This window comes from Fusarium venenatum, assembly GCF_020744135.1.
Source record: "Fusarium venenatum strain MPI-CAGE-CH-0201 chromosome Unknown EDB82scaffold_2, whole genome shotgun sequence".
NCBI classification, from domain to species: Eukaryota; Fungi; Ascomycota; class Sordariomycetes; order Hypocreales; family Nectriaceae; genus Fusarium; species Fusarium venenatum.
In genome coordinates this window covers 467,441-489,380 of record NW_027072130.1, presented here as the reverse complement: position 1 = coordinate 489,380, position 21,940 = coordinate 467,441, and the positions used below count along the sequence as shown (strand labels likewise).

The following is a 21,940-nucleotide window of genomic DNA, read 5'->3' as shown; positions in this document are numbered from 1 at the left end:
AGTGCATTCACGTTGCAAAGCATAATATCTCATTTGGCATCGAGGTTACCCTGCACTACACTATTTTAGAACACACGTGAAAAGTCATGTGCAAAGTCACGTCCGACTTACGTCATTAACCCGCTATGGCTCAAGTCTGTTGGTTCGAGCCCCGCCACCCGACAATAGAGAAGATTATCTCTCATTTTGCCTTTTTCGTCAGACAGCAAGCCAGAGACATCATCATCCCTGATTGGCCAAGACAATCAGTCATCCCTTAATATCCCTTGCTCTCCAAGCCAAGATCTTATCTCGACAGCCTGTCCTCTCATTTCCAACATCATTGCATCTATCGAAAGAAATCATAAACCAATCAGTCAATTGAATTGGTATCTAAAAAATATCAAAAATGTCAACAACAGGCTTGGGGCGTCTGGGCTCCACTTCCCCAGACCCAGGCGCGTCATCACGCGATAACCACGCTCTTCTCGACATGGTGGATGGGGAAGAAGGCGTTACGAGAGGGAGAAGTCATGGTGTGGCTAAAGGTGCTGCGGCGGATTTAATGCGACGACTTGGAGTTTCCCCTGAGCGACGTATTAAAGTTACGCCTGAAGATGATGCGCGTGTTCTCAAGAGGATTGATATGGTTGTTCTGCCTCTTATGCTGGCAGTCTACTTTCTCCAAGGTAAACAACTCTATCGAAACCTAAAAGAATTGTGCTAAAATTAGACTAGGTCTTGATAAAGCCACAATTGCATATGCCTCCATCTTCGGTCTCATAGAAGACACGCATCTCAAAGGCAACCAATTCTCATGGCTAAGCAGCATCGTCTACGTTGCTCAGCTTATCGCTCAGTTCCCGCTAGCATGGCTTATTGTGAAACTTCCAATCGGAAAACTCACAGCATGTATGGTGACCCTCTGGGGCCTCACTCTGACTTTAATGGCTGCGGCACACACTTTCCACAGTCTGTTGTTCGCCAGATTTTGGCTAGGCGCGTTTGAAGCGAGCATTGCACCTAGCTTCGTCGCCATTACGCAAATGTTTTGGAGAAGACGAGAACAGCCGTTGAGAATGAGTTATTGGTATGCTATGAATGGCTTCACAGGTGTTGTATGTTGATCTCTCTCGATTGTGTGATGGGACTGACCTGGGAATAGTTTGGAAGCTTGGCGACTTGGTGGCTTGCACAATTGCCTTTGGGATTGAAGCCATACCAGGTAAGTTCAATATGACCTCATACTGCTACCAGTTACTGACTAATTAGACCATTTTTGTCGCCTTTGGTATCATCACAGTTTGCTTCTCAACTGTCTTGTTCTCCTACATGCCTGACTCCCCAGCTGAAGCCAAGTTCCTCAATAAACACGATAAGCTTATCGCCATTGAGAGACTGAGGATGAACCAGACGGGTGTCATGTCGCGCCAATGGCGATGGGATCACTTCTGGGAGACTATGCGAGATGTCAAAACCTGGCTGTGGTTTGGTCTTATTTTCAGCATTTCGTACGTCAATCCCTTTACAAATCTTGGTGACTACTAACAAATTGATCCACAGTGTTCCCTCTGGTGGTGTTGGTTCTTTCGGTCCCCTTCTCATCAAATCATTCGGCTTCGATTCCTTCGAGGCCATCCTGTTCAATGCGCCTTTTGGTGTTGTGCAACTCATTTCTACTGTTGGAGGGTCTTACGTGGCTACCAAGTATCACAAAAAAGGTCCAGTGATTGCTTTTCTGGCCATCTTTCCGATTATTGGCTGTATGATTATGTTGTCTACGCCACATACACCTGACGACAGGAATACTTTGCTTGGTGGCTACTACATGATTTCCGTCTTTCCAGGAATAAGTGAGTTTATGTTCATTCATTTGCCTTTTACATACTGATAGTATTAGTCCCCTTGATCTACTCATGGGCTTCCTCAAACACAGCCGGCGACACTAAAAGCAAATGCAACTCATCTGTCCTTTTCATCGGCCAATCCCTCGGCAACATCATCGGTCCACTACTCTACAAACCATCCGAAGCACCCGAGTACCATAGAGGTTTATCCTGGAACTTGCTCCTGTACATGGCGATTGAGGGTCTTGTCGTGGTAACGAGCATGTATCTCACCTTTCTCAACCGCGACCACAGCCGCCGTCGCGTCCTGGCTGGAAAAGACGCTGTGATTGTAGATTACAGTCTATACTCACCTGACGAAGCTGATCGTCTTCGGAGAGCAAAGGCTATGGATGGACAGACTGTTGAGAGTGCGAAGGATGGAACGGTTGGAGATCATGCCTTTGATGATTTGACGGACTTGATGAACGATGAGTTTCTGTATGTTTTCTAAATAGGGTTGGTTAGTTGATGAAGTCGGTTGAATGGTCACGAGTAGGAGAAAAGATGGCTTCCAGCCTTGAGGGCACAAAAATAAACGAGCTAATGTTACAGCATAAATGTCCTAGAGTGACTTGCTAATATTGTCTCTCATGCCTGAAGCGGACCACTTTTCTGATACCCTGAGGAATGGCATTTGCCGATATTTCTACCGATTGCTTCCTCGGAGTTATAGCCAATCGGATGTCCTCAATATCCGAGTGAGTTGGAATGAGTTGGAGTAAGCAAAGCGAAATGACGTATTGACTTGAATCATCAGTGTTAGTATATGGCAAATGAATAGGAGAATATGTAAAATATCTCTATTTTATTCTTTAGAAAGGTCACGAATGTCCATGTAATGGCAAATATCTCTTTCTGACAAGAAGTAGTAGGATATCTCAGGTTAACTTGAGTTGCAGCTGGGGAAGACTAGGACAGACTAGGACAGTCTAACGAATTGACCAATTATGTGCCAGATAATCAAATTGCCGAGGGCAGAATGTGGAGAAATCCTTCCTCGGAAGCTATCAATGGTTACCTCCATCTCATCTGGGGTAAATAATCTGGGGCAATCCAGACGATCAAAAGCCAAGACGATGTAAATAAATACCCAGCTCCTCCTCTCCTCTTGTCTAGTTTCTTATCTGTGTCAAGAATCACTTTACAAAATGGCTCTTACAGAACTCTTCATCTCTCCTTGGGCACCTGTGGCTCTTGTCGTCGCCTTCGTTGCATGGTACATCCTCCCATGGGTCAGCAACAAAGACCTCCGCGGTATTCCCGCACCTTTCCCGGCACAGTTCAGCAACCTCTGGTTATTGTCAACATGTCGAAAAGGAAAACGTTACGAAATCGTTGACCAAGTTCACAAGAAGCTGGGAGTTGTCGTGCGCATTGCACCAAACCACGTGTCAATTGCTGATAGCGAGGCAATCAACACTATCTACGGCCACGGAAATGGTTTATTGAAAGCGTATGTTTTATCACGAGTTGGGCATGGCAGAAACAGTAAGCTAACTATATAGCGACTTTTACGATACCTTTGTGTCTATCCGCCGCGGTCTGTTCAACACACGCGACAGAGCCGAGCACTCTCGAAAGAGAAAGATTGTTTCACATACTTTTGCTCCCAAGTCTGTTCTCGAATTTGAGCCTTATATCCGCCAGAACCTTGAAGTCTTCATCAAACAGTGGGACCGTATCGCTAGTAACAAAGAGCGAGATGGTTATGGCCGCACTGACTGTCTCAACTGGTTCAACTTTCTCGCTTTTGATATCATCGCTGACCTGGCTTTCGGCAAGCCATTTGGTGAGTAACCTCTGGCCATTGCATTGACACAAAAACTGACATATTCTAGGAATGCTCGCCTCTGGTGCCGATATTGCTGAAGTCAAGGCCTCCCCCACCAGCCCAACTATCTACGCCCCAGCCGTCGAAATCATGAACCGTCGCGGCGAAGTCTCGGCAACTCTCGGCTGTCTCCCTCAACTCAAGCCCTATGCCAAGTATCTCCCCGATCCTTTCTTCAGCCAAGGTCTCCAGGCTGTTGAGAATCTCGCTGGTATCGCCATTGCACGTGTTAGCGAGCGTCTGGAGCGCGGCGGTGACTCTACCCGAAAGGACCTTCTGGCTCGTCTCATGCAGGGTCGCGACGAGAAGGGCGAACCTCTTGGACGTGACGAGCTTACTGCTGAGGCTCTTACCCAGTTGATTGCAGGAAGTGACACAACTTCCAACTCTTCTTGTGCTTTGCTGTATCATGTTGTTAGGACACCTGGAGTCATGCAAAAGCTCTACGAGGAGGTTACTGCTGTCATACCCGAGGGCGAAGTTATTCCTGATTTCGAGTCTGTGAAGCACCTTCCCTACCTCGGCCACTGCATCAACGAGACCCTTCGAATTCACTCCCCGTCTGGCATCGGTCTGCCTCGTGAGATCCCTCCTAACCATAAGGGCGTCACTATTCATGGAATATACTTTGGCCCCGGCACAGTCCTCAGCGTTCCTACATATACCATTCATCACTCAACGGAAATCTGGGGCCCTGATGCTGATGACTTCAAGCCTGAGCGCTGGGAGACATTGACCGACAAGCAGAAGAATGCTTTCATTCCCTTTAGCTACGGGCCTCGCTCTTGTGTCGGACGAAACTTGGCGGAGCTTCAACTCAGGGTCATTACGGCTACTTGGATCAAGCGATATAATGTTATTTTGAGACAGGATGTTATGGAAACACGGGAAGGATTTTTGCGCAAACCAATGGGATTGGATGTGGGATTGGCTAGACGATAAATACGTAAGGAATAATATATCAAACAAAAGTCTATGCACATCGCGGTATCAACAAAATCGGCCGATAGGAGCATTCCAATTGCCGTGACCGACCTGATTGTGATCAAGAGTAAGTGAGGTCAAAAATGGAAATCACGTTGGCTATATACCATTCTTCACCGCAGAAGGCAGTGTTTCTACCACACTCCCCATCTTTGGAACAGCATGCTCCCCAAGCATGGATGCACAGCCGACCAGGTGTCACAGAGCCACAGGTTCCGTTCTCTCTGATGATACCAGCCTCTCAGGGTGGAAGAGCGACAACTGTCGAAGACTAGGCGACGGCGCCCACGACCAAGAAGGAAACAGATGGTAGTGTCTTGTCCATAATCAACAGTAATTCTGCGGTAAGATGAAAAACGAGTCACTATACAACACTTGCTGAGGGTATGTAGCATAAGTATATATTTGCTGATACAAATATACTAACCTGCCCATCTTTTCACTGAACCATCGGGAGGCACGTGTAGCTAGGCATTGTCACCCTGATACTGGGTAGATGCAGTCGATAGGATGACATGGAATGAAAAGTTCCTCTCGCAAGCGCCTCAGAGATTTTAGTGTTCTAGATCATTTTGATTAAGTCCCTCGGCAGAAATGTCAGATTTATCGAGCCAGATAAAAATTTGCCCTTCCGAGGTAAGGATGCGAATCCATGTAGTAACTGCTATGTTGATTGGAGCATTTGCATTTACATGGGTTAGACGCCAAGCTAACTGATCTAGCCAAGCCCGAAACGTCGATATCCCGTCGGCAAGGGCCGACGACCCTTGCATAACACTAGACATAATCTCCGGTCAAAGCCTCAAAGGATCACAATTTTATACTCGTATAGGCTCATAATCCTACCAAGACAATGTCACCTTCCTTTTGAGTTAAAGCCCATCCACCCGGCTGTATTTAACCATGCCAAAATACTAGATCTTGGGAAAAATTCCACAGCCATCTGGCCGTTAGAAGGATCGTAACCCCTGCTACTGAGCCTCAACTAGGCCCATCATGGCCCAGATCCCTAAAATCGTGGCGAAATTCGATGTGGTTTGGGATACATACAGGGTACTGTTGTTACATCTGCAAAGCCCTTGTAGCGGGATAAAGAGAGGTGAGAAATTTAGTAGCGCGTCTAGAACAGTCTCTTGTCAACACCCTGCAACACAGGAGATTGTATTATAACCGTAAGAATATAGTGTTTGAAGGATGTGGTAGATAGATATACGTGCTGCAATCCCTCATCAAGACAACAAGCCACGTTCTCTGCTCTTCGGCTTTTGTCACTCTTTCAATACCCATCTTTGTTGGCATCATGCGATCCCAACTATCGCATTTCGCCCTTTGGGTAGCAGCAAGTCAAGTCGTTCTTTTTACTTCACTCGTTCATACTTACGATGAGACTCCAAGCGTTCATCAGGAGAGGGCTATTAAAGATCTATGGCCAATTGATGGTGAGTTAACGCATTTGCGTCAAGAAGTCGACAGTATGTGTTAACAATGTCTTTAGAAAAAACTCAACAAATCTTCAACAAGATCCAGAATAGCCCTGCCCATCAGAATCCGGATGAAGCGCCACCAGTCCACATTCCTGCAGATGCCATTGGTATGAACAAAAGTTTGACTAATTACACGTCGGCCTCACATTTGCAGACGAGAAGCGCCAGTCTGTTACAAAAACGTGATGCTCTACGGTGTGATAACGGACCTTGCATTGATGGAAGGTATTTATATCGCTTTCCGACCTTTTATTCATTTCTAACCAATTGTTTCAGCTGCTGTGGTAAGAACAGCATTTGCGGCTATGGGCCTGACTATTGCGGTGATGGGTGTCAGTCTCAGTGTGACGCCACAGCTATGTGTGGAGAATTCAGTGAGGACGCTGACATGCCGTGCGGCATGAAGCTTTGTTGTAAGTATTCACCCAAGAAAGATTCCCCGTAAGTATGGTACTTACAAGACAACAGGTAGCGCAACCGGGTGGTGCGGTAGTAAGTAGTATCGCCCATCATCAAGTATCTAACACTCTACTGACCCCATTTAGCCACTGAGGTCTATTGTGATAATGCTGACCCCGTCCACAAGACCTTACCTTGTCAGGCTGGCTATGGTTCTTGTACCATTACTGGTCCACCAGCGTGTGCAAAAGGTAGCGGCGGTTCCAGTGCCAGAACCATCGGCTATTATCAGTCCTGGAACGTTCGAACCCGACTATGTAACAAAGTCTCACCCAAGCAGCTTGACACTAGCAAGTTCACACACATTTTCTTTTCATTCGCCTTCATCGACCCTTCATCTTTCAAGGTTGCCCCTGCCCACCCAGACGATATTGCCCTTATGAAAGAGTTTACGTCTTTGGCGAGTAGCAAGCTCAAGACGTGGATCGCCATTGGAGGCTTCGACTTTTCCAATCCTGAAGTTGCAACCCATAAAACATGGTATGTATTATGGTCGCATGGACGACAAACTCCAGCTGACCATTTTGTAGGAGCCAGATGGTCTCGAGCAAAACCAACCGAGCCGCGTTCATCAGCTCGGTGAAGGAGTACATGGATACCTTTGGGTTTTCTGGCGTTGATCTTGACTGGGAATACCCAGGAGACCCTAAAAGAGGCGGCAACAAACTAGCCGACACAAGGAACCTTGTTGCTCTTGTAAGAGAGATGCGTGCAGCTTTTGGGCAGTCTTACGGTATTAGTCTCACGCTTGCTCCCGACTATTGGTATCTCAGATGGTTCGATGCAAAGGCCATGGAACCATATGTCGACTTTTTCGGTTTTATGGCTTACGGTATGATCACTGTACCATTCGTCGATACTCATACTAACAATGGTAGACTTGCATGGCTCCTGGGATGCTGACGTCTTGACCCTTGGTAAAAAAGTTCGCGGTCAAGCCGATATTCGTGAGATTCGCAACAACACGGTGCCTCTTTGGTTTGAAGGCTTAAACCCCCAGAAACTAAACTTTGGCCTCGCCATGTACGGTAGAGGCTACACTCTAAGTGATCCATCTTGCAACCAACTACTTTGCGGCTTCTCAGGTCCTAGCAAACCAGCTCCCTGTACCGGATTCGGAGGCGTCATGTCTCTCATCGAAATCCAGCAGTTAATAAAGAAGAAGAACCTCAAGCCTCAGTACCTACCCGACTCGATGATGAAGCAGATTACCTGGGATGATCAATGGATCGGCTATGATGACGAGGAGACATTCGCAGCCAAGAGAGCGTTTGCTGACAGTCTTTGTTTTGGAGGCACCATGATTTGGAGTATTGACTTTCAAGTTCCAGGTTCTGGCTCGTAAGTACTACTAATCCTTAGTTGGCGATGACATCTAACAATTGCAGACCGGACGACGCAGATGGGGAAGTAGTCTATCTTGATCCCTCTGTCTACTCAGGAACACCAGCCCAATGTACCGGACCTTGCCAACTCGTGCTGCCACCAAGAGCGTTGCCCTCCAAGACTACCATCTCCATTCCACCTTTCACGACGTCTCTTGAGGTTGCTCCCGGATCCACCAAGACGGTGACAGTCACGGTTCCCGATATTGTTACAGAGTCCATAGACTACTACAATGTCAGAATCACGTCTGGTCAAGATCAAGGAACCCTTACACCCACTCCCAGTATCAGTATCAAACCGATCACGACAACACTGACTCTCGAAGGTGGCTCGACTCAAGTAAGAACACTTACACTGCCTCCATGGCCCAAGATCATTGGGGGTACAATTGCGCCAGGTAAACCAGGCGCCCCCAAGACGAAGACAAGCAATACAGGAAATCCCTGGATCATAACCGGCCCTACACAAAATGACAACCCCCCGGAACCAACGTGGGAGCCTTATACGAAAACGCCATTTGGTCAAGAAGAGCCTAGCCCTACCTGGCCTGTATCTTGGGAAATCAAGCCTGTTCAGACTGACGTCTCGGAAAAGGGCGAGGATGATGATGGTGACGGACCCAAGAGTAAGACAACTTGCAAGTTGTGGTTCTTTTGGGTCTGTATCAGCTGGCCGGAATTTGGTGTTGACATCAAAGGTTGGGAATGGAATATTCCGCCTGGAATTTTGCCTCCGTAAGTTCATTTCTGGCACAGGTGCATCCCATTTGTGCTTTCCTTGCTAATAATACTTCGTCTAGTGGTCCACCCCCGATTGACAAGATCAAGCTACCTCCTGGGTTCACAATCAAAGGAACGCTTCCCCCGTGGCCCAAGATGACGTAAGTTACTCCAATATGCCCTCAATCGATACGTCTAACGTTTGGTCAACAGTGTCCTCCCTGGAGGTCAGATCGCTCCTCCACCTAAGCCTGAAGGGTGCACACCAGCAGAAGCTTCACTCTGTCTGACAACTAGTGCCTTTGCGACAACCGTTTCCAAGGGAGTGACCAGGACGACAGCAACGCAGGTGAAATCAACTTGTGCCACTATCACCGGATGCAACTTCAAGGATGTCGAGGCTACTAAAGAAGTCGAAAGCTGCAAACTCACGAAGAGGGCTCTCGATATCGGGAACATGATGCCCGAGGTCACAGGCCTTCCTGAGCACGAGAAGCGTAGTCTTACCAAGAGACGACTCATGCCTGACTGGAATTGCGAGTCCAATGGAGACGGAGCCTTCGTGCTCCTCCGCGATCCCACAAATAGCCTCGCGCGCCGAATTGTGATCCAACTACTCAACGAGCGAAAAGAGCAACTGAACGCGCGTGGTATGGACGCCGACTACAAGGAATTCCGGGCAGATGATCTTGGTTTCACAGGTTTTTTCATCCTCTATAACGCTGGTCCCCTCGCTATAAACTACTTCAGATCCAGCGAGGTCCCAGAGGTAAGTCTACATTTGGAATTCGCAATACAAAGGCTGACTAGAGGGTATTCATTAGGTACGATGGATATACAGAAACAAAGGCAGCGCATTTGCGAAACGAGACGAGCCTTGGCCACGCCCGAAGAACGACATCAAAGCCAAAAATCACAACAAGAGAAATGCGTCCAAGAATCCCCAGTCTCACGAACGACATGGCTCTTTGGCTAAGAGAACTGAACAAGATTCTGCCGACCGCATGTGGCAATTGTCCATGATCTCAATGCCCGAGAATTATCCTTTCGATGCGGACTTTGGTTACGCGGACACAAGCAAGCCGCGTCACGAGCCCAGCAAGAAAAAGTACACACATTATTATGACTCTTCAGGGGGAAGTGGTCAGACCGTCTATGTTGTAGACGGTGGTTGGTTCGGTCCTCAAGAACCAGTCAGTACAACTCCAATCTAAAATGTGTAGAATCGCAATACTAATACGGCGTGACGTCAAACAGGACTATGCAAACGCCAATCCCGTGCAGCTGACTCCTGACCCGATTTGGCAAATCACCGATTCACCCTATGCAGACAAGGCTCACGGGTACCTAGTTTCGTCTTACGCCGTCGGCCACTCGATGGGAATAGCTCGTTCAGCCAACCTTGTCTTTATACCTTTTTACATGACAGGTACATTCGTCGGAGAGCGTGCCATTGAGGTTCTTCTGATGATTGCCAATCACCAAAACGGCAAGATGAACAACAAGGCCGTTGTCAACATGTCGTATGGAAACGAGTTCATCGGTGCAAATGATCCTACGATCTGGGTTATACACAGTGAGTACTGCCCACGCCATGACATGTGCGATTTCATCTACTGACGCATTATTTACCTACTAGCCATGTTGATGCGCCTGATGGAGGAAAAGTACGGAACAGTGTTTGTCGCTGCTGCAGGCAATTTTCCTGAGAAGCCTTTTCACGAGCCACAAATGTCTATGAAGCATCTCAAGTCCAGGTTTATTGTCGGTGCTGTAGACGGCTACAGCAAAAGAGCCGATTTCAATGTCTTTGATGAGATGATCACAGACTGGGCACCAGGTGTAGACCTACCATTCAATAGGCCTCTTCCGAATCTACCGCAGTATGACAACGGTGCCTCGGGCACATCTTTTGGTATGTTTTTCCTCTTCATTTCAACTCAAACTACTCTAACCATGTTTTTGAATCGCAGCCGCTCCCCTTGTCGCGGGACTCATTGCCTACATTCGTGGACATCCTGGAGCAGCACAGGCTGGTATTGCGACACCAGAACAAGTTAGGGCCGTTATTGAGAGCAAGAAACGGTTCCTGTCTTACAGCCCAGAGCGACAAGACAAGAAGATAGTTGTCTATAATGGCCAAGAACGACCAGATGGTGTCGATCCTGCGGCCTGCAACCCTGGCGCGATTCCAAAGAGAAGCCTAGAGTCTCGCAACTTTGTTAGCTCATGCGAGATTCCAGGTTCTGGAGGCAACAGTGGTGATGGAACCGGGCCTCGATTCGGACCTTCTGTTGAGTTCAAGCCTGGGAAGCCCGGTCCGTTGTGTAGTGATGTCTGCGGAAAGCTTTGCGAAGGCTTTTGGTGCACTTTCAACCCTACCGGAACGAACCCTGACTTTTCCAACCCCACTTCTCCTGCTGGATCAGATAACTCTGATTCTGGATCTGGATCTGGATCTGGAGGAAACAATGGCAACTCGCCAATTCACTTGACTGGTCTGCCTGACCTACCTACCCCAACTGATAGCAGTGGTGTTCCTGTCGGTAAGGTCTGCCTCGCTTCTACTACCAACATTGTTTGCAATGGAGGTCCTAGGGGAGGCGTTTGCCAGACCTCTACATCCTGCATCAGCACTGGTGTCGACCCCAACTTTCCCACCATCACCGCATGGGTGCCACCTACAAGCCCACCTGGAGCAACATGCGCTTCGAGTACTACATGGACTCTGCTGGGAGGTCCCAAAGGCCAGGCTACGATAACATCCAGTGCCTGTGCCTCGTGGAAGCCAAAGGAGACTCCCAAGCCGAAGCCCGTTCCAAAGGGTCGTTGCATCACTGCACACACCTACATGCGTAATTGTATTGGCTCTCCTGATAGCATGTACGTCCAGGTCTGGGAGAATGGTATCCTTGTATGCGACTCTGGGAACGGTATCTGGTGGGCTTCAGATCAGTCCGTCTATCGAATGGACTGTGCTGGCAAAGCAAAGGTTAGTGTGACCGACAACGGATCCCAGTTGACATATACCTCCGATGATGGTTTCTCTATCACGGGCAAGAATTACAAGAGGCAGTCAGATACCGTGGTATGCGGTACCAAGCCAGGGCGCGGCGATATGCCAGACGTAGATTTGCACGGCTTCCTCTTCGAGAACACCTTTATGACCAATAACTGTGAAGGGTGTCCTGTTCCGGAATTGTGCGACTACGATCATACTATGTGTCCTTTCGACGGACAATGCAAGTAGTCAAGACTACTGCATAAAACATACACATGCACAACACAATTATTGTATTTCATTTGTTTATATCTAGCAAGATCTTTGAACAGAAAAAGTATTAGAGTTAAATACGATATTCATTTGTACTAGGAACACTAAGAGTAACGTTAGTTAATATTAGATATGGACGTGATTCTACCTGCAAGCTTAGTTTTGACCATCTATCTAGATGATAATACTCGGTCATCATATGTGCCTCAGCGATGTGTTTGACGTCCATGTAATCTCTCGGAAATTTTAGCGGGTTGAGAATAATTACCTTATTCAACATGAAGGATTCCTGCGCAAACCAATGGTATTGGATATGGGATTGGCTAGACGACAATGAAATGATTGAAATGAAATCCCTCAAACTGGAGTCTCCTTCTGCTTAACAGGTCCCTGCTCCTTCTCGGCCTCTGACTTTGGCTCTGCCTTTTGGGCTCGATCTTCTTCCTTTGCACGCTTCGCTTCATTGTACTGCCACGCTTCATCAAAGGTTGCATTGTCCCAATCTAGTCGCTTGTTAGTTTAAAATGTCATGTGAATAGGCATTGATCGGATAAGGGATATACCGAAAGAATGAGCATTTGGATCAGGTCGAGGAGCAGGGTTCATTTTGACGATTGAAGGTGATCAGGGCGACAAAAAAAACAGGACGAATGAGTGGATTGTGAAAGAAATTGAACTGGAATGTGTCATACAAAGACTCATTTGAATGCCTACCGGTTGTCCAAAATGGATGGCGCACTTTCCGTCGTGAATCACGAACGAGAGCCGACAAGACGTCAATATGGGAAGGCAAGGGAAACAAACGTCACTTAATGTTAATGAGATGCACATGATTCTATTTAGTAGATCAACTTGCTTTTACACAGATGACGTGGGGAAACACAAGCAGGATCCCGTCGTTATGCCACAGTCCGTTCCAAATTCAAGCCCATAATTCAGCACCCACTGGTCGTCTTAGCTGTGACTTGAGGATATCAGTGGCAGAATGCCTTGAAAGATTGATAGTCGCGAATATCGATACAGTCTTGGCCTTGGTGGACTTGCTTCTCATGTTTCGTGCAGTCGTTCTTCATGTAAAGGAAGACTATACCCTGATTAGCAATCTCCTTTTATGGTAATTGTAGATTGAAGAACAAACCGCGGCAGGTCTCTGTGATGTGCTTGACGTCCATATAGTCTCGCGGCAGATGGAAACATTCTCCATCTGGAAAGGAATCTGTGTGCCCACTGACTCCCCATCCACATCCGATCATGTTTGGAAAGGTTTTGATTGTAACAGCGTTCTCCTCTGTGCGCTGCGCAATGGTTGCAGGCAGCGCAGATGCAAAAATACAAAGAGATACGAGATTGAACTGCATATTGAACGATTGATGGGTTGAAATAAGAAGTGTAGATAGAAGTAGCAAGGATACCAAATATTCTAGAGATGAGAATGGTCTGAATAGATGGAACTGACCTTGGATGTCGGGTTGTGATGCGATTTATACCTTTTGAAATAGGCGGCCTCGCATGTTATGATATCTCACAACGCACAAGTGTATTACCATGCCGTTGTTAGTAACTCCGTTGAGCATACACCGTGCACTACTGAGAGTCGATGCTATCCTACAAGAGTCGAAAGCCGTGCCAAATCGGAGCTGAAACTGGTGGTAGATTGTGGTGCGTTTCGAGCTACATGACCGACCACGTAAGAAATAAGATTGGCGGTGAGAAACTACTGAATATCTCGGGCTACACGATCAAAGGTTACATCTTTTCAATAATTATCGGTTTATTATCTTGTGACTCCCCTACCCAATGAAGTAAAACTCAAGAGGTAAAGATCAAGGCTTCAGTATTTCAGCTTCATGCAGGTATGATCTTATGCCGTCAGCAGTCAGCGTGGCCGGCCCACCTCAACGTTTTGAGTGATATAATGGATTCAAGTAACTCGAGCTCTATTACATAAAAAAGAAGCAGAAGAAAAAGTAATTGAACTGTATATCCTCAATGGTAGACAGTGTTGGAAATGTTTGATATTGATTTTTAAATGCTACCACCAAGCCAGATCTTTGTGTCTTGGCGATCCTGTACTCTGTCGGGTGGTCATGAGAATGTGCTGACAAGTGTTTCCTGCAGGAAGTAAGCAAGAGAATGTCACAGCCTGCGGTCTGGACCCTGATAATGACGCCACGAACAATTCTGACACCTGAAGAATCCACTTTTTGCTTAATTCTTTAATGTAACATCATGAAATGCTCTCGGAGGTAGATACTAATCAGTACAAATGATCCGGCTACGAAAAAAGTGAAGGCCAGTAGTCGCAACCTCCGCCATTTGCGCCTCGTCGATGTGAGTTCAGCCGCACGTAACATTGCATTTTCACAATGACAATCTTACAGTAAGATGAGATACTTGACCGGTGACACCGTAGCGAAGGGTTTTCAACACCATGCAAGCAAGTGTTAGCTGCGCCTTTAATACTACTGGGTATGGCTTGTTGAGAATGTTTGCTTCATCCTCAAGGTTATAAAGGTTGGCGAATTTCCCTCTCAACAGGGACATAACATCAACAATCCAGAGAATTTCTATAACTCTTAATTGCACTTAGCATTATCAATTGCAACCAACCACTCCCCAAACCAACCATCAAAATGACTTCAGACTTCCTCGGTGGCCATCACTGCGCTCAGATCAAACCGAAGTCTGGCGAGGATCGTCTGGCCCTCGAGAAAGAGTATTACTGGCCAAATGGATCCCAGATTGTTGTCAACATGTGGGGGTATGTTATAGTCTACTTGATACGTAGACATTTACTAAATAGTTTTGAACAGGCAGAGCGACTTCGTTCGCAGCAAGGTCAAGCAGTTTGCCGAAGAATGGACACGCTATGCCAATCTCAGCTTCAAATGGATGGAGCGTGACGCCCCAGGGGATTCCGATATTCGCATCTCCTTTGACCGAGATGGCTACTGGTCGTACATTGGCACCAACTGCCGAAGCATCAGCCAGGACCAACCAACCATGAACTACGGTGGTATGACTGACGACATGAGCGACTTGGAGTTTAGTACAGCTGTCTGTCATGAATTCGGTCACGCACTTGGTTTCATTCATGAACAGTCGTCTCCAGTTGCTAACATCCAATGGAACAAGCCGGTAGTTTATGAATACTATGAGAGGGTCTACGGTTGGAACCAGAGTTCAGTTGACTTCAACTTGTTTGCAACTTTCAAGCAGGAGGACGTCATTAACTCGAGATACGATCGAACATCTATCATGTGGGTGCTCTCAGGTATTGGACACTAGTCCTGGGGTTTGTGTGCTAATATGAACCAAGGCAATACTCCTACGATGCTAGCATGACCCTCGATGGCTCCTCTGCACCATGGAACAGAGTCATCTCCAACCTCGACAAGGTCTTCGCCATGCGACTGTACCCCAAGGAGGGTATCCAGCGAACCACTACAGATGGTGTATACTTCATCAACCGCGAGCGCAATGGATTTGAAGCTTCTGGAATTGCGTACTACTCGCATTTCGGTAACAATGACGGTCAGCAGCCTGACACCTACGTCGAAGTTTCCAACGGATCTTTTACTTGGTGGGAAAATGGCGGTGAAGGTACGGTTCTCTAACTTCTGCCCTCAACCTTTAACGTATGTTTGCTAATGAACCACTCACAGCCACCTTTGGTGGAAGCGGACATGTCATCAAGTGGAACTTGGCCGAGGACGCGGGACGATCACCACTCTACACAAGAGTTGGATTTGCGGACAAGGAGGATGAGAAGTGGAATGTCTACCGTGATGACAACCGTGTGTTGTTTGAACATGACGGGTGGCAATTTCGCGCTGTGTTCTGGGCCTTTTAAGGTTTAGAATTCAGTGCCTACCTTTGACGGTGGGGTTGTTTGTTCCTACACTGTGTATCGAAATGTCATTTTCTTCATATTTTTATCGTTTAAATAAGCGAGTAAATAATGACAAGTGAATATAAACTCTGATATAATGTATTAAATGTCTACAGAATTCGGATTACTGGCCTGTGAGTGTAAGAGCGATCAAAATAAATTAATTGCCGATCTAACTTGATGGACTGTGCACTGTGAAGCTATAAGATCATGTGATCGCGCACGTGATACCCCTCAAGCTCAACACGGATCTTCGCAAATCAAGCAAGCAATTTTCCAACGTCTCTATTAAATCAGCTCTCTAATCTAGTCATCTTTATACCTCTTGAGGCCGCTAGCGTCTCTTTATCTATTTTTTCTCAACTTATAGACACTTCACTTCCTTCTTCGTCACTCTATCAACAATGATCACTCTGGCCCGCTCCACCATCGACACAACCACCGAAACATGTCATTTCATATCCAATCCAACCTTCGCCACCTTCACCACAAGAGAATAAGCTGTGATACATATTGAAGTTGCTGACATCTTGGTGATATTTGAGAAGCTCGCGAGCTATCTCCTCTCTGTAGTGACCTTTACGAATTCGAGTTAGTTTCATAAAGACTCGAAAAGTAAATGTGGATGGTTTGAGAAGGTTTCAAAAAGGAAAGGGACCTCATACCTTTTTTCACAAGATTATACCCGCAATAGTTGAGACCCGTTGTGCAGGTAGCGGCATTGGCGTAACTTGCCAATGTGGCAAGAGTGGATAGAAACAGTAGAGAGCACTTCATTTTTTCGGATGTTGAATATTGGAACTCGTAGGAGACTTCGATAGTTGGATTGAATTGGTTTTTTATTGAAGTAACTGCGCGGGCAAGGGACATCTTATACATTTCGTCGCTCCAGTATGAATGCCTCTGGTACTTTTCTGCTGTAACGTAACAGGTTAGAGAGTACGAAGTCGTATTTCAGATATTGTCAGCCTTGAATCAAGCTTCTCGCATTCTCGTCGGGCTGTGTTATTCTGGAGTGGGTACTTCTATCATGAGGTTGAGTATGAGTGTAAACCTTCAATGGTTGGACTAGCTACTCAGCTTCAATTGTTTGTCAACTTATGTCGGTACTCCCGATGCAGATTATCTTCAGCCAGCCGTAATGTCTGACGTTGGTCCGCAATTGAATACTGGCATCATCTCATTTGTGGGAAGTTCAAGGGTCGCTTACCACCTGCATTAGCTCGGTGACATCGGTATCTGACGTAAGTCTTGATAGCTTTCAGCTTCTCGGCATTTATCCAATTGACTTTAACCATGAACTCTAGGCTAATCTCATGATTTAAAACCACCAAAATTTCTCGGGATCTTTTCTAGATGCCTAACAAGTATCTTGGTGGATATCGGGCTTATGAAATAGCTGCAATGAACCTTGTCACGGACTCGCCGTTGCAGGAAATGGAGCGGGCTGAAGAAACGTTGCAATCATTTCATTGTAAATAATGATGCAGGTTATGATGTTCAAAGCTCAAGGGTATTAGAAGGCATGTCCTATAAGTACGATCAATTCCTTCATAACTCACCATCTTCAGTAGAGACATCACTCAAGCCGAATAACACCATCTCAACACACAACAGCCCCATTGGCATCACTGCAACATTTTTCAAAGTTCTATATTTATCCTTGAACATCCAATTACACCACCATTAGCCATGAGACTCGCAATTCTTGTCGCTGCCACTGGTGCAATCTTCACCGCCGGTGTTACTGGCCTGGCTTGTAAGGACGGCCTCAAATATTGTGCCTATAACCTACAAAGCGGAGGTCACTGTATGTTCTTTCTCCTCATCCATACTCAAACCATCGCTTGCTAACTATCCACTCTAGTCTGGACAGAAGATGAGATTTGGTCTCAGCTGCAATCTGAGGGACTTCCAGATGGTTACACTCGAGGTCACATAAAGCATACATTGTTCAAATGTGAGGATCGCTGGCACTGGGCTAAGGCTCATTTATACTATGTGGAGTGGTGTGCCAATAGTTGCGAAAATGGTGGAAATAATAACGACGACCGTTGTAGACCTCACACAAACGATTGAGGGTGATGAGAAGGAGTTAAAATTTGGATTTTGAGATTACAGATTTAAGACAAAATGTTGTTATTTTCTGAGAAGCGACTCCTTAGTCAACAGCTTCCTTTTAGTGTCTTTTGATGTCTGTAATATCTTAGTATATATATTACTATTTCTCATTGTTTACTAGGTAGTTATATCTGATCTTTCTGGAGATTCCATACAATATGTTCTCTCCAAGCTGTCAAGTACTGAAAAGCAAATTGAGGTTCTCTTTCTCTCTGGATTAGCATACCTAACTTTATTTGTCTGCTGCCTGTCTCTGTGTCATCGACTCCAGTCTACATCAATGTAAGAGATAGTCCACCACTATACATGTTGCGCAATACTCAAGGGATCACAAGTTAGCCGCTCGAAACACAAGGGATAAAATAATTAGACCAGCTTATACTTTTTAAGATAGGCTTCAGGCTGTTTAGTTTGGGTTGTATGGCAAATGTCCTCAACATGGGATGAAGCTTCTCGTATTCTGCTCGGGCTATGTACTTCTGAAACGTGGTTAAGTATAAGTGTCCAAGGGTTTAAATGGGCTCATTTAAGTAGTTAAATATACTAGTATAGAATATAGTTACAAGAGAAATCACAAGTTAGTATCCTGAATCCCAGAGAAATGTTATCATTTACGAGCTGCAATATACCGAGTCCAACGCGAATGAGTTGGGTCGGTGAACCCAGTCGGGTGTACAAGGGTCATCGCTGTTGTTGATCCATTCACCTTGAGGACTGCTAGCAATGAACCAAATCCTTGTCTCTCCACTTTCGGGTACAGTGAATTGGAAATTCGCGTTGATCCATGTCTTTGTCTGGTCTGGGCCGGTGGGGTACCTGTTTCCTATCCTGTAGTCGTCTTGGTAAACGCGAATATATGGAACCAAGCTACTGCCATCCCTTTGAAGAATCGCGTAATACTCTTCCCACCGCCACCTGTAGCTGCAGTAGAACCTGGTACCTGGGCAGGCCTTGACATCCTGATATATCCACATGCTCTTGTCGAAATCAAACTGGCCAGTCTGGAGCCGATAATCCGTACCGCCCTCGCCACCTTGAACGGGCCTTAAGGCAACGGGTACTTTGCCGCCAGGATTAGGATCCTCTTGCCATGGAGAGAACTTGCCGTTGTCGAAACCGCCGTTGACGATGGAGGTATCGTATGAACAGGTAGGGGCTGGCTCAATACCGGTGTCACAGAAACAGCGAGTCTCATAGTTCCTAGTAGTAGTTCGGTCTGAGCTGAGCTCAGTTATAGTACCCGAATAGAGATAGCATTGACTATCCTTCTCGAATGTAAATGTCACACAGTTACTCTTCTCCTGGCAAGATGTGTAGCAATCGAGAAGAGAGGAGGATGAGCCTTGGCCGAGGTATCTCCAATCGTTGGTAGTGCCATAAATATACCCTCTTGCACCACAGATAGCGCCTTCAGGTGATGGCTTTTCCATGTTATTGATGCAACCGGTGGCGGTTTCAGAAGCTGTGGTGGTAGCCTCTTCTGTGGTGGTGGTGGCGCCTTCTGTAGTAGCAGTGGTGTCTTCAGAAGTGGAGGTTGTATCGCCTGTAGTGGTGGCATCTCCAGAAGTGGTGGCATCTTCAGAAGTGGTAGCGGTAGTTTCGGTAGTGGTGGCAGCCTCTTCGGTAGTCATAGCGGGCTCTCCGCTGGTGACATCCCTGACAACTATCTCTGGATGACCTCTTCGAACAAAGTTTCTTGGGATAATGGTGGGGGCAGCATCTGCAGTGGTGGTAGCCGCTTCAGTTGTGTCTACGGGAAACTCCCCGGTGTTGGTGGCAGTAAAGGGGTCATCATAGACAGGAGGCTCTGGGTCAGGGCACTCAGTTGAAGTGGTATTGTCGAGAGTGGTGCCAGTAGATGAGTCGCTCTCACTGGCAGTAGTGGTCAAGTCAGTTGAGAGGGCAGAACCTGTGGTGGTTGACTGCTCGACGCTAGTGGAACCAGTTTCAATCTTGCTGGTAGCGAAAGTGGTCTCGGTTGAGGTTGCAGATAAAGACTCTGTGTTAGATTCGCTCTCGCTAATGGTGAGGCTAGTCTTAATGGAAGTTCCAGACAAAGACTGGGTCAAGCTTGACTCCTCGGTGTGAGTTGTAGCAGAGCCAGTCTTGACACTGGTCTCAGCAGTGGTCGTAATGACGGCTACGGAGCTCGAAGAGGGGCGGCACGGCCCAGCATTAACGAAGGGGCTGAGGGCCGCAGCAATAACAAAAGAACGGACGAAATGGCGAGCCATCTCTGCGATAATCGTGATTTTCCGGTTACAAAAAAACGCAAGAATCTAGAGAAAAGAAAGTCGGGGGTGAATTCTAGATTTAATCCCGCTCTTTCCCTGGCATATCTTATCTTAACGACCTCGTGTTGGCTTGGTTGTTATTATTTAGTGTAGATCTTTTGGAGCTATGAACAACTAATAGTATTAGCGCCATGTTACTTGAGTGTTTTTAGTAAGGTTTTATCGATAGTCTTTACGCCAGTTCAGCTGAGGCCGTTAGGTTTATAGGGGCTGTCAGGGGCTCGTCATGGTGATTGGTTCTGAGGGCTTAGGTTTTGGCGAGAAATTAGTGGCGTCATCGCTAATCAACAATAGCCTAGGTACCCTGTAAGGTACCCCGTATCAACATTTGGCCAACGATATTTGACAAATCTAAGCAGTCCATCCCCGCTTGCCTCCCACATACTCCCTGCACCAGTAAATACCCTGAACAGTCCAACCATCTACAGTGTACAAAGTTGGAACAGTGACAGCCCTGTCATGGGTCTTATGGCAAGTAAACTGCTTGAATCCATTGTTTCCGCCTCCAACCCAAGCGTTGTATCTTTGATCGAAGGCATTGGCGTTAATGTCGACGTTGAAAGTAACGCCTGAATTAAATCGACCTGTTGAGAGTCAGCGTCATGTTTTTTTATGGTTGTTGATGGAACTCACAAGCTGTGCGTTTGCCTTCCCAAACGTGGTGCTGCCCATGGGTAACGTCAACATAGTCGTCAGGGCGTCTACCCCAAGCCCCGGCATTGTCCGCGTAGTATGCACAGCCGCTGGAGATCTCATTGCCCTTCCTGGAGTTGACAATGTAGATAGATTCCCAAGCAGCACTGACGGAGGTGACGCCGGCCAAGGCAGCTGTGAGAGTGGTGAACTTCATGATGGCTAGAACAATGATTGCGGAAATGAACAAGGTGGAGAGTCTGAGTCGTTGGGTGAGTTGTGTATCGTTAAATTTTACAGCTGAGATGTATGTGCTTGTATTTATAGAAGAAACCTGTGCATCAGATAGTAAATATCACTGACGGTTAAATTCCAGGATTGTATGACCTGGTACCTCTGTTTAACCAAAGCTAACCCAAACCAGGTTTATTTTTCAGCTTCATCAAACTCATGGTCCCTACGTATTAGGTGACCGGGGGTTCATTTAAGCATATTGGCTAAGTTGGAGAGTAATGCATGCTGACATACTGTAAAGCCCGCTTACTCTACATATACGAGGTAACATTCTAGACTAGAGCGATCAGCCGTACCTCCACTCGCAAACAACCACCCAAAGCACAAGACAACAATTGCTATGGTCGTATTAAGGTAACCCGTCAAATGGTCCCATGTTTCACCAACAGGAAGAATGATGCATATGGGATGCTTGATAACCAATTACATAATATCCAGGCTAAGAGCTATGTTCTAGAACGAAACCCTCGGGCACCATTCTTTGACCGCTTCATGCACTGGGTCCAAAAAGGCAGTATAGATTAACCTGCAATTCTGTCAAGGACTCTGACGCTTTTGGTAGGCGTGTGTGGAACTTCGCCTATCCTGGCGCCAAAATCTCTGTGGCAATTGCACGGACAGGCGAATGCCATTTGTAACTCATGAAGGGGGATAGCTTCGAAGAAGCCTTCACGGATGAGATAATTTTTGACAAAGCATGC

General features: G+C 46.6%; 7 protein-coding genes across 7 annotated transcripts; 4 read left to right on the top strand and 3 right to left on the bottom strand.

Moving 5' to 3' along the window:
• The first annotated feature begins 199 nt into the window (after positions 1 to 199).
• Positions 200 to 4,666, top strand: EDB82DRAFT_443201 (cytochrome P450). The gene is made up of 10 exons (XM_065607793.1): positions 200 to 668; positions 718 to 1,097; positions 1,145 to 1,204; positions 1,252 to 1,490; positions 1,543 to 1,832; positions 1,880 to 2,310; positions 2,782 to 2,902; positions 3,003 to 3,321; positions 3,374 to 3,657; positions 3,707 to 4,666. The coding sequence occupies exons 1-10, from the start codon at positions 389 to 391 to the stop codon at positions 4,639 to 4,641; spliced, it is 3,339 nt and encodes a 1,112-aa protein (XP_065464431.1). The 5' UTR covers positions 200 to 388; the 3' UTR covers positions 4,642 to 4,666.
• A 1,502-nt stretch (positions 4,667 to 6,168) lies between these two features.
• Positions 6,169 to 9,707, top strand: EDB82DRAFT_428083 (oviduct-specific glycoprotein; the record flags this gene model as incomplete). Its single annotated transcript, XM_065607667.1, has 8 exons — positions 6,169 to 6,392; positions 6,444 to 6,577; positions 6,818 to 7,106; positions 7,157 to 7,458; positions 7,505 to 7,957; positions 8,077 to 8,746; positions 8,812 to 8,892; positions 8,945 to 9,707. 8 exons carry the CDS (start codon positions 6,169 to 6,171, stop codon positions 9,705 to 9,707), a joined length of 2,916 nt encoding a protein of 971 aa, XP_065464430.1.
• A 4,622-nt stretch (positions 9,708 to 14,329) lies between these two features.
• On the top strand, positions 14,330 to 15,999 carry EDB82DRAFT_494430 (uncharacterized protein). The gene is made up of 4 exons (XM_025732893.2): positions 14,330 to 14,766; positions 14,819 to 15,265; positions 15,325 to 15,608; positions 15,671 to 15,999. Exons 1-4 carry the CDS (start codon positions 14,639 to 14,641, stop codon positions 15,856 to 15,858), a joined length of 1,047 nt encoding a protein of 348 aa, XP_025583854.1. The 5' UTR covers positions 14,330 to 14,638; the 3' UTR covers positions 15,859 to 15,999.
• Positions 16,000 to 16,161: 162 nt separating this feature from the next.
• EDB82DRAFT_494427 (uncharacterized protein) lies at positions 16,162 to 16,951 on the bottom strand. Its single transcript, XM_025732892.2, has 2 exons — positions 16,563 to 16,951; positions 16,162 to 16,474 (listed from the first exon to the last, which is right to left on the bottom strand). The coding sequence occupies exons 1-2, from the start codon at positions 16,774 to 16,776 to the stop codon at positions 16,296 to 16,298; spliced, it is 393 nt and encodes a 130-aa protein (XP_025583853.2). The 5' UTR covers positions 16,777 to 16,951; the 3' UTR covers positions 16,162 to 16,295.
• A 247-nt stretch (positions 16,952 to 17,198) lies between these two features.
• Positions 17,199 to 18,208, top strand: EDB82DRAFT_494424 (uncharacterized protein). Its single transcript, XM_025732891.2, has 2 exons — positions 17,199 to 17,707; positions 17,765 to 18,208. The coding sequence occupies exons 1-2, from the start codon at positions 17,590 to 17,592 to the stop codon at positions 17,974 to 17,976; spliced, it is 330 nt and encodes a 109-aa protein (XP_025583852.1). The 5' UTR covers positions 17,199 to 17,589; the 3' UTR covers positions 17,977 to 18,208.
• Positions 18,209 to 18,629: 421 nt separating this feature from the next.
• On the bottom strand, positions 18,630 to 20,252 carry EDB82DRAFT_534941 (uncharacterized protein; the record flags this gene model as incomplete). Its single annotated transcript, XM_025732890.1, has 1 exon — positions 18,630 to 20,252. The coding sequence occupies one exon, from the start codon at positions 20,250 to 20,252 to the stop codon at positions 18,630 to 18,632; it is 1,623 nt and encodes a 540-aa protein (XP_025583851.1).
• A 230-nt stretch (positions 20,253 to 20,482) lies between these two features.
• On the bottom strand, positions 20,483 to 21,350 carry EDB82DRAFT_121137 (uncharacterized protein). Its single transcript, XM_025732889.2, has 2 exons — positions 20,946 to 21,350; positions 20,483 to 20,896 (listed from the first exon to the last, which is right to left on the bottom strand). Exons 1-2 carry the CDS (start codon positions 21,160 to 21,162, stop codon positions 20,664 to 20,666), a joined length of 450 nt encoding a protein of 149 aa, XP_025583850.1. The 5' UTR covers positions 21,163 to 21,350; the 3' UTR covers positions 20,483 to 20,663.
• Positions 21,351 to 21,940: the final 590 nt, after the last annotated feature.

Coding starts and splice junctions, on each gene's coding strand:
- EDB82DRAFT_121137 (XM_025732889.2), bottom strand. CDS start 21,162: ATGAAGTTCACCACTCTCACAGCTGCCTTGGCCGGCGTCACCTCCGTC. Junction 20,897..20,945: donor GGAAGGCAAACGCACAGCTT/GTGAGTTCCATC, acceptor GACTCTCAACAG/GTCGATTTAATTCAGGCGTT.
- EDB82DRAFT_494427 (XM_025732892.2), bottom strand. CDS start 16,776: ATGTATAAGATGTCCCTTGCCCGCGCAGTTACTTCAATAAAAAACCAA. Junction 16,475..16,562: donor GTATAATCTTGTGAAAAAAG/GTATGAGGTCCC, acceptor GAATTCGTAAAG/GTCACTACAGAGAGGAGATA.
- EDB82DRAFT_494430 (XM_025732893.2), top strand. CDS start 14,639: ATGACTTCAGACTTCCTCGGTGGCCATCACTGCGCTCAGATCAAACCG. Junction 15,266..15,324: donor TACGATCGAACATCTATCAT/GTGGGTGCTCTC, acceptor ATATGAACCAAG/GCAATACTCCTACGATGCTA. Junction 15,609..15,670: donor GTGGGAAAATGGCGGTGAAG/GTACGGTTCTCT, acceptor AACCACTCACAG/CCACCTTTGGTGGAAGCGGA.
- EDB82DRAFT_494424 (XM_025732891.2), top strand. CDS start 17,590: ATGAGACTCGCAATTCTTGTCGCTGCCACTGGTGCAATCTTCACCGCC. Junction 17,708..17,764: donor CCTACAAAGCGGAGGTCACT/GTATGTTCTTTC, acceptor TATCCACTCTAG/TCTGGACAGAAGATGAGATT.
- EDB82DRAFT_443201 (XM_065607793.1), top strand. CDS start 389: ATGTCAACAACAGGCTTGGGGCGTCTGGGCTCCACTTCCCCAGACCCA. Junction 1,205..1,251: donor TGGGATTGAAGCCATACCAG/GTAAGTTCAATA, acceptor CTGACTAATTAG/ACCATTTTTGTCGCCTTTGG. Junction 1,491..1,542: donor GGTCTTATTTTCAGCATTTC/GTACGTCAATCC, acceptor ATTGATCCACAG/TGTTCCCTCTGGTGGTGTTG.